The sequence below is a fragment of the Lycorma delicatula genome, chromosome 1, assembly GCF_047948215.1.
Source record: "Lycorma delicatula isolate Av1 chromosome 1, ASM4794821v1, whole genome shotgun sequence".
Lineage (NCBI taxonomy): Eukaryota > Metazoa > Arthropoda > Insecta > Hemiptera > Fulgoridae > Lycorma > Lycorma delicatula.
In genome coordinates, this window is record NC_134455.1 from 69730203 (window position 1) to 69744025 (window position 13823).

Sequence of the window (13823 nt, forward strand, 5' to 3'; positions counted from 1 at the left end):
TTCTCAAATTTTCTTTGAGAAACCTTTAAATGGTTTTATTAAGTACTTAATTGTAAACCAGTATTAAAAATATTGTGGTATCAATAGTTATGATGATACAGAGTGAGATATCGTACAAATTTTCATAAAATGTAATCGAAATTATAATGATTTATGTAATATGGTGTAAGGAATTAACAACTATACAATACATTCGATGCTGTTATTATTTATAATACTATAATCATCTTGGCAACAGTGTATGTTGCTATGGACAGAGTTTACAGATTTAAAGTTTGCTGTTGATTTTCACCAGGTTATACAATTATTCAATATCAATGCTACTATCGTTTGGTTGGTATGAGATTCAATATGACATTATTATATAACTAACCTTATTTGTATTAAAGCTGCAACAAAGTTACATAAATTAAAATTTTAAGAAAAATAGAGTAGAATACGTGACTCATTATTCACCTTAAAATTATTATTAAAAAATAATAATTTTTATAAGTTTTAAAAAAAATTAGCCGAACTACGTTAGTGCTGAATTTTTCACACAAGCAATAAAATATTACTTTGTTAGTTATAAAATATTTTTCTTTTAAGTCCGTGCTACAGTTACAAGAATTAAATTACTTCATAAAATTTAAATTAATTACATGTTGTGATTCATTTAGTATAAACGGATGAAGTGATTTTAATCTGTTTTAAATAATAGTTATTTAAAATACACCGTCAATTAGTTTTTAACTTAGATATTAATATAAATTACTTGGTAGAAATTCACTAACTTTGGTATAATAAAGGATGAGCCACCTACTCATTTTTAAAATAAAATTGTTTAATGTAATCTTAAAGTTTTCCATAGATTAATTGTAAATATGTACATTCGAGTGTAAATCATTCTACCTGTATAAATTGCAAATTTATTTCATTTAAAACTTTGTTAGAGCATAAAATAATATAATTTAAATTTCTAAGGAATGTTTTCGTAGTCTAAATATATCATATTTAATTTGTTTCAGGTTACTCCAATGAGGTTTAGTTATAGAATATTTGAACGTTCAACTATATCCGTACCGGCAACACATATGGGACCTACAACTTCTCCGCAACCAACTATCGCATCAGATACTCCAGATATAACAAAAAATGCATCATCTCATAATAAAACAGATGACGACGCCTCATCAAAGGGTCGACAAATGTACAGTGATAAAAGAAGACTTAGAGAGAGCGATAGCGATGCTGAAACGTCGACATTTAATAAAAGTAAACAAGAAATTAAAAATAAAGGAAGAACTGGACCACCTGTGAAGAAAATACGTTTAAATTCCAAGAAAGCAAACCAATCTTTAAAGAAGAAACAAAATAGTCGTTTTAAAAGTCTGGATCGACGTAAGTCATTACAGAAGAAAAAAGAAATAAATAGAAAAGTCGAAGATAAAATTTCGCAACATTTAGTACAAATTGACCAGCCCGAGCCTGAAATTCCACTCGCTAATAACATAGAAGACGAAATGGAAGTTGATGATTCTGCAGCGGATATTACAAAAAAAGAAGAAGTGCCTGAAGATGAAACAAATGTAGAAAAACCTGTTAATGTATCTAAAGAAAATACGAACGAACAGGTTGAAATTCAGGAAGATTTTATATTGCAAGATCAACAAATGGATAACGATGATTTAGAAGAAGATGACGAAGATAGACTAAGGATATCCGCATCGGAGGAAGATGTGACACAAGAAGATCGAACACCTTCTGAAGATGTACGTGAAGAAACCATAACGGAACCTTTATTATCAGCTCCAGAATCTCCAAAAAAGATAAAAGAAAAAGAGGAAGTAGAAGAAGAAGACGAAAACGAAGGGGAAGAGGAAGTTAAGATAGAAGAGAAAAGATCTGAAATTAAAAAAGGAGGTGAATTTAAAGTTAAAAGGAGAAATAAAAAAGCCAAACATCATCATCATCATAGGCATCATGATCGCAAAAGAGATCATCCTCCTCCACCAGCCGCTACAATTTTACATTCACCCGATATGAAAAATGATATTATGAAACTAAAAGTGAAAATAACTAAGCCTGGTGATCAATCGAAATATTATCATAGGTATAGTAGTCATTCACCGACCCGGCATCATAATTCAAAACATAAAACAAATTATGTTATTTCAGAAGAGAGTGATAAACCTTCTAAATCAGAAATTTCTAACGGTGATGAAGATTCTGGTAATTCACGAACGACCGATGATAATGAACATGAGGTAAAGAATAACGATTCGAATAAGAAATCACCTGCGGATATTTTAGTCGATGAAGAAACTATTAGTACTAAAACAGTTAAAGAAAAAGAATCCGTATCGAATTTAAATGGAAATGAAAATACTAGAAATAGTAGTTTAAGCAGTAGCAAAAATAGCAATAGTTGTAATAATAATAATAGTAATAATAGTAATAACAGCACCAATAGCAGCACTACTAACAATAATAATAGTAGTAGTAATAATAATTATAACAATAATAATAGTAATAATACTAAGAATAATGTTATAGAAGCAGTTTTCATTAAAAATCGTGGTAATACTAATTCAAGTACATCTAACAAAGAAAAGCTTTTACAAATGAGAGCTGTTAGACATAAAAATATCGTTAATACTAAGGAAATAGCTGCTGCATATATTACAAGAAAAGTAGAAGATGACGATGAAGACGAAGAAGAGGAAGAAGAAGAAGAGTATGATGATGTGGAAGAAATCAAGCCTACATCGACGATATTAATTCCTCCTTCATCGATTACAGTTAGTAAAATAACCGCTGCTGAGAAACAAAAAATGGAAGAAGAAAAATTACTTATGATGAGTGGAAAACATAACGGTAACGGTTTAGATAGTAAACGCCCATCTTTAGAAATAATGTTAGTGAACGCACCCAATTCTAAAAATAATCTCAAGTCATCGTCTTCATCTTCGTTATCTTCAACACATGATGAAAAAGCTGCAGAAAAATATGCAAAGTTACTAAAACGTCCTCCGCCTTCTATTCCATTAGCAAGAACGCAAAAAGCAGGGATTTCTTCGACAATTTCAGGAAATAGACATTCACTACAGTCTTTGGCCCATAAAATAAATAATAAACAGTTGAACAGATCACCTTCCCTTATCAATAAAACCTTTACTGGTGTTTCGAATAAAGATGGAAAACCGAAACATAGAACCGATGAAGAAATTAAATCTCAAGAAAAACTGACCCCTAGTGCTTTATCAAAAGCTAGACTTTCTGGTACACAAGATGATTTTGGTGCTTTAGATCTATCTGATAAATCTTCTCGAAAAGGGTCGTCATCCGCATCTTCAACATCTTCAGAAAACTCGAATTGTCCATCTCCTAATAGTAATATATTTCCTGGTCCGCAAAATCTTTCTCAACGTCAGTATTCATCGTTACATAGTTCTACAGGAAGCGTCGGAAGATCACCGTCCAATAGTCCTCCTCAGGTATGTACTTCCCTACCAAAAAATTCACCGGAAACAGGACACGGCATGTTCCCACCTTCTATGAGAAATCTTATGACGTTATCGGATACAGCCGCTCATATTAGAGATATGATGGCCGCTAGAGACGGTTCTAAGGGACACTTATTACCTCCTAATTCGATAAAAAAATCTCCTCAAAGATATTTATCCGAATCACCTCCGTCGTCAAAATGTTTATCAAATCCTAGAACCGCTATGCCTTCATCTCCTACTCAGCTTAAAATACCTATCCCTAATCTACCTTTGAACAGTAAAGCTTTAGGTAGCAGAGGAAGAACAGGTGGAATTCCTAATCTTAATGAAATTTCACCCGGAAGTGGTAGTTGTTTAGGTCGTGGTAAAAATAGTGGTATGGGCATGCAAAATAATCGCGCTTTGCCGATTTCAAAACCGGGTCCGAATCAAACAGTCAGACATATACCTAACCCGTCTGTATTATTATTTCGACAACAGAATCAGTTAAAAAATATGAGCTCAGCTATACCACCTGGTCCATCATCTCCTGGTAAAAAATTAAATTATAACGGACGCGGACCCAATATGCCGCCACCACCTCCTGCTATACCTTTATCATCATTACGTCGTATGGAAAGTATGACACGTAATATAGAAAAAGTCGCTGCAGGTTTATCAGTAAAAGCGGCTGTTGAAGCCGGATACGGAAGCGTCAAGTAGTTCCAAACACACCGGTTTTTTTAATTTAAGTTATTAGTGTATAGTTTAGGGAACTTCTATTAAAAAAAAAAAATGTTAAAACCGGTTTCTGTTTTTTTTTACAAAGTCTTTCAGTTTTAATTTATTTTAATTATAGATACAAACCAGTCACAATTTTTTTAGTATGACTTTATTTTTTTTAAATTTACCTATAAATAGAATAATACAAACTATTATTATTATCAATAATACTACTAGTCAAAATTTCCGTATATTAAAAAAAAAAACTGTGAAAATTATGACTGATTTGTCAAACAGTACAAAATGTTGATGTATATACTTATCTTGAAGTAACAGTAATTATTGTAAATTAAAATAATGATAGTAATTATTATTATTAAAAATAATAATAATACAAATAAAATGCCTTGTAAATTTTTATTACACACATTTAGTACAATTTAAAAGAGTAATAATAATTATTTTAGATACACTTATTTATAGAATATTTTATGTATTAGAATAATTAATTTAAATAAATTCAATGCGAAATAATTAACTAATTTAAGATTGTATGTATGTATATAAATTATATTTACATAATTAATTACTGTAATAATGGGTGTATGTAATTGGTTTAGATTTCTTTATATTAATATGTATGTAGCCTATAAATGTTCATTAATTATGGGTAAAATTAAAAAAAATATTTACTTCAAAAGCTTATTGAAAAAGCTTTTATTCAAAAGCTTATTGAAGTAAATATTAATTTACTTCAAAAATTTAATCTACGTATGTTTTAATTATATAGAATTTTACATTTAATTATTTTAATTGTTTATTTAAAGCCAAAGAATTAATTACATCTTAGGCACGTAAGTTTTTCTTAATATATAATTTGTTTATTATTCTGGGACATTTATGATATTTATTGTTTGTTTTTTTTTTGGGGTTGGTACTTCATAGACTGTTTAATTTATAAGTTGTAATATAGAGGTATATTTTTTAAGCAATCGATGTAATTTAACTTATGATTTAGCAAAAGATTGTTACAAGTGTTATTTTTTATGTTAATTTTATGTCCGATGTATGTTTTTAATTTTGAACGAATTTAAAAAATTAATCTGTTCAATCATCGAGGTAGAATCAAATAAATCTTATTGAACTTTTTTCTAAAATATAATAATAATATTGTTAATAAATTTGGGTAATAGATAAAAATCTGATTTTAAAGCATGTTGCTTTTATCACCACTTTTATTTCAGCAGTGAATCTCTGAAACCTTTTTTTATAAAAGAAAGATTATGTTAATTGTTATTTTAAATCTAAATTATGTGGACCTACTCATAATATTTAAGAAATTTGTAAGAAAAAAAATCCCTGTTCAATTTAAACTTTTTCATTTTGAATACAATTTTAGAAAATTGTTAAATATAATAGTAGTGTTTCCAATTTCTTTTTAATTTTTTTTAAGTTATCAAAATATATCTAAAAGAAATCTTCTATACGAGTCCATACATACAGACTAGATAACTAGAAAGACTTTTCGAATAGTCAAAATGTTTCAAATCATCCAAAACTTCTTTTCTTTTTTTTAATAGATGAATCATTTTTAGGATTTTAAGTTTTATCTATCAACATTATCTATTATATTAATAATTTTACATATTAATAGATGGGTGTACTTAATTACAAAATTTCGTGGTATGTTATGCACATTTAATTTTTTTTCTCCTTAAAATTATTGTGATTTAAACCTACCTAATTTTCCCCCATCTTCTTTCTAAACAATCTGTGAATTTTAGGAAATTTTCGTTTTATATAAATTAAAGTTTTTCTTTTAATTCTTCAAACCATTTCGATTATTACGAAATTAATTATCAAATAATCTTTCTTTTGATGTGTGTCTTAGTAAAAAATTTTATTTATTTTTTTTTTTATAAATTTGACTATAAGTTACTTAATTAAAAAAAATAAATGAATGAATGAATTAATTTTTTTTAATCTGATTAGATAGAATTTAATTTTTCTATTAGCAATGATTCAACTAATAATTGTTTAACAGTTTTTTTTCTCTACCAATCATTCTTCTCATAATTTAGATCTAAAAAAAAAATTAATTTTCTTTGGTATAAAAAATTTTATTTCACGGGATTAGTCATGCTAAGTAATCTTGCCTGGCATGTGATTTGTTTATTGTGTATTATATTAAGGCAAGACAGCGATTAAAAATAAATCTTAATTTAAGATTTGAAAGGAGTGAGTGTTTATATATATTTATATATTAAATAATGAACTTTCTAAGTTCCTAACAATTTATAATTTAGATTAAGTAGCCCGTAAAATATTTGTAAAATTTAGATTAAATATTTATTATTAAGTTATATTTATTAATATCGTAAATAAAAATAGTCCATACAAATTAAAAATTTTAACATTAATATTTTAATTAACAAAAACTTTAGTAGAAAAAATAAATTAAAAATGTTCAATTTATTTTACTATTTTCGTAAATCATTACTTGAACAGGCAAAAGTTTTACCGGTTGAACATGTATTATGATCTAATTTTTGTCATTATTATTAATGTTCTTATGTTTAACTTTAAGTATATATAATTGTTGTTTATATACTATTGTATTGTTTTGTTATAAATGAGATATGCATTGTCGTGCACTTTTTATGTACGATACTCAGTTGTACTTATTTATTTACTAAAAGAAAGGCGTGATTTGTGTTTCATTACACATGGTTTTGATAAATGTTTCAGCCAAGTGTAACTAAATAACGTTCATGAATTTAGCATACTAACAACAAAAACCTTCAAAACAAATTTTCTTGAGTTGTTTTTTAACACAGCTTTAACCGGCAATGTTTTCGTTTTTTATTCCGAAAACACAAATATAATTTCAGATAAATCGTTCGTATTAACAAGTATAAATCTGTCTAATGAATGAATCAATCAAGAAGTATAAATCGTTCGAACGAATGAATAGTTAGTGCGGTGCGCGCAGCGGCCCGACGTACCACCATTGGTCCGCTATGCGCCAATAGTAGCTAAAATAAAAATGTGAACGAATAACAAACAAACCCATCTACCGTCCTTTTTCATTTTTTTCAAGGAAAATAGCGAGCCTACGGCCCGCCGCAAAAACTTTACATTACACATAATTTTGTTAAATGTTTTTTTCCAACTGTAACTAAAAAAAGTTCAATAATTCAGCGTACTAACAACAAAAATTTTTAAAACGACAAGCTTCAAAATCCTGAAACTTTTTAGCTGTTACTTGGGTTGTGATTTTTTAACACGGCTCTAACCCCAATGTTTCCTTTTTTTATCCCCAAAACACAAATGAAATTCTAGATAAATCGTTTGTATCAAGAAATATAACTCGTTCGTGCGCTGCGCACAGCCGCCCGGCGCACCACGTGTTCCGTTCTGCGGCAATGTCAGCTGAAATATAAATGTGAGCACATACAATAGACAAACTCACGCACCATTTTTTTTTATGGGGGGTGAAAATAAACAGTTGATATATTTTTCTTAAATAAACATTCAATTTATATTTTGTATATGAGGAATTAATATTAATTAATGACTTTAATAATTAAAGTAATTATTTTTTATAATTTGCTTTATTTTTTTTTATTGATTACATCATATACTTTATTACGATGACAATTATGCTTTACTTTCACTATTCTTATCTTTTGTTATCACTAAAACATTTTTCATAGTAAATCTTTTAGAAAAATGTTTCGATTTTGTTTAGTAATTTTCCTTTTATGCATTGTCGTATTTCTCGTCATTTTCAGTTTGATTGACAATAATAAATTACTTCTTTTCAATGCTTTACTAAACAAAAAAGAATAGTAAAATTTTTTAACTGTTGTTATTACGTATATAATATAAACTAATTTTTTTAAATAAATTTTGTTTAAATTATTTTATCAATTAGTAAATTAAAATTTTTGAAAATTCTTAACTTTTTTATTTGCTTACAATTTTTTTTTATATTCATACAATGCATTATCTCATTTGTATTCTTAAAAAGTAAATTTGTTTTTTTTTAATTAAAGAGAAAGAAGACTTGGTCTAATTATTTTATTGTTTTATTTGTTAATTGTTTTCAGTTAGTATCATTGATACATTGTTAATATAAATAATTATAGTTTGTTTATTATTTATTTTTAAATTCTGTAACTATTTTAAGTAGTTATTAAAAAAAAAAAAAGAAAGAAAAAGATTCTTCCATTGCTTGTACAGTTAAAATTAGATCTGATATTCTATATTATGAGTGTGGTAATATAATAGTAAGTTTAGTAATATGTCGTAGATAACATCATAAAAATAAATATATGTGTATAAAATGTATATATTATGTTATCAAGCTATAGGAATTTTTGGTTATTTGTATCATGTTCTTGTGGTTTATTGTCGTGTTCAAATTACCGTATTTGTCCTTAAAACAATATATAAATTTTATCTAAAGAATTCCTATTAAAGTTATTTGTTTGTGTTAAAAGTTCTGTTGTTTTTTTTTATTACCTTGTTCAAGCGCGCACGCGCACGTATAAGTATGTGTAACATTATAGTGTTTCGTAACAACATTACACGTGAAAAATTGTTTCAAATATTTATCATTTAATAGGATAATAATGGATTATTAAAATAAATTTAAATATTATTCAATAAATCAGTGAAAGTGAAATTTAATACTGAAAAAAGGAAAAGGGAAAAGGCAAAATTTTAAAACGTGTTACGATAAATTTGATTATTTCTAGTGATTTTTCATAATTACCGGTGAATTTGATAAATCGCCTCCATGTTTGAAAATTGAATTATAGCAATTTACAGGATATAGCGGTCATTTTACATGTTTAAATAACAAGATAACCAGATTATAAGCAGTAATTACTGAATTTATTATTTAATCAAAACGTTACTGTTATTATTAGTCGAGGTTTTTACCGAGCGTAGGTTTTCTTTGGTTAGATTATCATAACCTCTCATTTTCTCTGTAGCCTCCGCAACCGTCGTATGATATTACTTCAGGGGATGATATGTATAATTGTGAATGAAGGGTAGTCTTGTACAGTATCAGGCCAACCATTCAGTATCAGTATCAGGCCAGTATTCAGTGTTTAACTGAAACCCAACCCTCAAAGAACACCGGCATCCACGATCTAGTATTCAAATCTCATTAAATATAGAAATTATTATTATTATTAATGATTAATAAACAAATTATTATTCTCCAACATTGGAGTCGATTAATCAAATTCACGGGTATTTATGCATAATCACCGGATTAATCAAATGTACCGTAACATTTTTAAAATTGGTTTTAAAACTAATTTTTCATTTAAACAAGTATGAAACATGCGAGTGTAAGTACTCACTTTAAGACATAGTTCGTGATACTTACTTAAACACTGTCTTCTACTTTTAATGAGCGTAAGCTCATTAAACAACAGATTTTAAATGTATCTATCTTTATAAAATTTTATTAATGAATTAATTATAATTATCAAACTAACCGAATTCCGTGTTAAATAGACTTAAAAGAGTGTTAAATAGATTGTGTTGTAGGACTAGATTGTCTAATATTAATTTAAAAGACTACAGTATCACCGAATGCCAACCTGATTTTACCGAATTTGTTTTATTAAAAAAAGTAAAATTGTGTCATGTTTAATTATTGATTTTGGGAGTACATACAGTTTCATCATGCCGATGCAAATTGATTGAAAAGTTTTAATGTGAAAAATTAACTTTTTCACATTTTTGCAAACTTTAAATACGTGGAAAACAATTGTTTAATAGCCAACCTCCGAGGATGAGTAGGTAGCGTCTCGTCATTTCGGACAGAGATATCTGTCAGGCATGGCATCATGCCGTTCAGGTTCGAATGAACCTGAATCATTGATTCAACTTCGAATCCCGGTTAGGCATGGCATTCTTTTATACGATGCAATAAGTTTAATAAAGTTGCAGGAAGAGAAGAGATCCTGATTAAAATAATTTTATTAAAAATTAAATTTTTTATAGCTTTACTGAAATAATAGCCATGCTTTCTTGAAAATATATTTGCATGTAAAAACGACCTAAGTGTTTTATTTGTTTATAGTCATATCCAGTTATTTCTCCATAAGCGTAGTTTTTCTATTTTTTAAATAAAATACAGAAGTTAGTCTGTACTCAAAATACTTGATAATACTACGGCATGTTCCGGGAGGTGTTCCGGCCAAACTTGGAGGATCTGATTCAGCACAACAAAATAAATAAATTCATGTGCCCTTCTCGTTTCAGTATCACTGTTCCCATTTTATGATTTCTCAATAAATATCTATTTCTTAAGAACTAACTGAATAGGATATTTTAATGATATTTGGTGTAGATGTCCCCAACACAATTTTCTACAGAATAAATAAGTTTGAAAATATTACTTTTAAAAATTAAAAAAAATGGCTAATATTAAATCGTTCAATCATTAATAATTACTTAAATATTAGTTTTATCGAATAAATAAGTCTTTTATTGCAAACAAAATGCTCCCTCAATGATTCCAACCATACATTTAACATTTTATCTTATAAAGCTTAATTCGATAAAACTAATATTTACGGAGCTATTAATAAATATTAAAGCGGCCATTTTTGGAGTTTTTAAACATAAAATTTTCAAACTTGTGTATTTTGTAGGAAATGATGTACATGTACGCTTAATTTCATTAAAATATTTCAATTCGTTCTTGAAATGTAAATTTATATTGAAAAAACACAAAATGGCGGACAGGAATTTTTTTTTACTTTAATGACCTGAATTATACCTGTATGGCACCTGTATATTTTCCCAGTGGCTTCATTAGCTACGATAGTAAAACAGTGTAGTAGATGATCATATTTTACTACACAATTTATCCAAAAGAATGTAGAAAATAAAAAAATATTTATCTCGTTAATAAATAAATGAATTCAATTAAATACAAAATTAAAAATCTGACGTCGACACCACATGACTTCCTTGTACGCCTATTAAATTACATATACACATTTTTTGCTGCACTTCATTTAAACTTATTTCATTTGAAAGTGAGATACGTCCTCCAATTCATTAATAAAATGGACGGCTACACAATTGCATTGTGGTGGACATCACATTTTTTTGGGGTGTCCGTATCAGCATTTTATATTAGTTTAAATATTAATTTTGTTTCACGTCTTCAAGTAGTTGAAGTGATGTAAGTGAGAACGTGTCGGATCCGTAACCATGGACAAATCGGTTCGAACCGACTTCATATACATATATCTTTTTTTTATTTAAATATATTGATTTATTGATAATTAACCTCTGTAAAAATTTTTGAAATAAAATGAAAATTACATAAAATTTTATTTCACTGATGATTTTTTCATACATGTTTTTTTTAATATATTTTTTATGTTGAATTATTATTTATTGTAATTTTATTTTACAATCGGAGGTGAATAATTATTAATAAATCAATATATTTAAATTAAAAAAATATGTATATGAAATCGGATTCGAACCGATGTGCCTTCCCCTTGTAAGATCCAATATTTCATTAATTAAAATTTCATTTGGCTATAATTCTGGAACAAATGAAACTAAGTACCATTTATGTATATCGTTGAAGAGCTCTCAATAAGAGCTTATAACTGCAGTTAAGAAAAGATCTAAAATCCTAAGTTTTTTGATTTTGGGGTATTTTGGACACTTTTTGTCCAGTCTATTGCAATCACAAGGGAAGGTGGACACTAGATGTTACAACGTCACGCCGATACTAGTCAAAATGGATTCAGGGATGGAAAAAATTTAATTTAATTTAATTTAAATTTAAATTTAAATTTAATTTAATTTACATTGAAATCTGAAACCGACATTTTTGCGATTAATGTTTCCTTTTTACTTCCTTTATACAATACTTCCTTTACTTCGTATGAGGATGTAAAAATGGAACCTTTGATTTCAAATTTGAAATCAAAGCTTCATGACAATGTTGAATTTTGTAGGGTTTGTATGTTAGCAAATTATTTTACACATAACATTTAAGGGTAAATCGCCGTTAATTATCACTCATCGAAAACTGCTATGTTTTATCTTACTATTATGAAATTAATTTTATTTTTGCACCCGAAAAAATATTAAGCATGCTTTTATTAAAATTTAAAATACGTTTGTAGATAAATTTACTTCCCGGACTGGTATTGTCTAAGAGATATAATAACGAATATAGATAATTTTGGACTCGTCTTCTTTTCTCAGAGCTGTTTAACACGAATATTAGACTTGTGATTAAGTAAGTAACATATGTCAACATTGTATTATTAATCAATAGGACTCCATCATAATCAGTTTTCTTTCGCTAGATAAGTAGTACGATCATTTATTAAACATACATTAAACTGATAGGCCAAAGAACTACGTTATAGTTAATGTATAGTTTCTTAATAAATTTTAAACAATTGGTTAAATTGAAATGCTGTGTCATCAGTACATCACATTTTATAACTATTGGGGGCTACAAAATTTTTATTTGTTAAGGTTTAGGAAACACAAAAACATTGCTTGAAATGCCGCAGCGTCGTATCGAAATGAGAAAAAATAGTATATGAGAATGCGAAAGTGTAGAAAGAAGCTAATTTCTGCATCAAATGACCCATGATTTCTGCAGTGTCAATGATTTCTGCATCAAACTTGAATCATAACCCACAGCTCGACGGGCTTTGAACGGACAGAGCTGGAACTATCCTCTCTGGCTGTTCGTCGGGAATTGTTTTTTTTGTTTTCCGTAGGAGGAGGAAAAAGCTCTGCCGGCCGCCGCCAGGCCCACTCTGACGACAAGTGCGGGGCTCTCACCCGATAAAAAACCTCCTCCTCTAGTCACGCAGGGGACAGACCTAATCCACATGGTATGTACACAGTCCGAGCGGAACCACCCGGGCGCTCTTGTCACCGAATTAGAATAGCCAGAGCGACGTCCCCAGGGGATCATCGGCGAACGATGACTCCGAGGAGCCCCCGCCAACTACCCCCTAAGAGTGGCCGTCCGGCATCGGTCTCTCCGGCTCAGGTTAACTGCAGTCTTCCAGTCTGCCTGCCCCTCTCCTCCGATGCCTTGTTTTTAATTATGGCTAACTCCAATCGTTACTCTCCTCCAAGCATCTCTGTCATCAAATATCAAAGTTATTACATTATCCACGTTTTCTGCGTCGTGGCTCATCATGACAGCTCTCATGTCTCTCCACCTTGTGCGTCGGGAATTAAGAAACTTGAATCACAGGAAATTTATTCAGCTCTTGGATAAATAAGCTTGATTGAACTAAGAACCCAAAAGAGAAATCTTCTCCTAGTGACGGGGATCCCCCCTTTGCATCGTAATTGGGAGATGTCAGTCTCTTAGTTTCAGCAAAAAAGGATAAAACATTACTTTATATAAATATAACCAGTGGAGATACACGCTTTCGAAAAGAGCTTCTTAATTTACTTATTGTTAATCAAAATTTATTAATTTTATGCTTGGAGGTGACCCTCAAAGATCAAATAAATTTAATAATTAAATTCATGGTTTAGCTTTCCGGATATGATTGAGATCGATAGAGAATGGCTTACTTCCCAAAATATCCGTTG

The 13823-nt window shown here is 28.9% G+C and overlaps 1 protein-coding gene across 1 annotated transcript in view; it reads left to right on the top strand.

Moving 5' to 3' along the window:
- LOC142319204 (uncharacterized) overlaps positions 1-4416 on the top strand; it is a 303925-nt gene extending 299509 nt beyond the window's left edge. Inside the window, exon 8 of the mRNA XM_075356219.1 lies at positions 1008-4416. Coding sequence (XP_075212334.1) covers positions 1008-4190 — 3183 coding nt within the window. The 3' untranslated portion in view covers positions 4191-4416. The remainder of the gene's footprint in view (positions 1-1007) is intronic.
- Positions 4417-13823: the final 9407 nt, after the last annotated feature.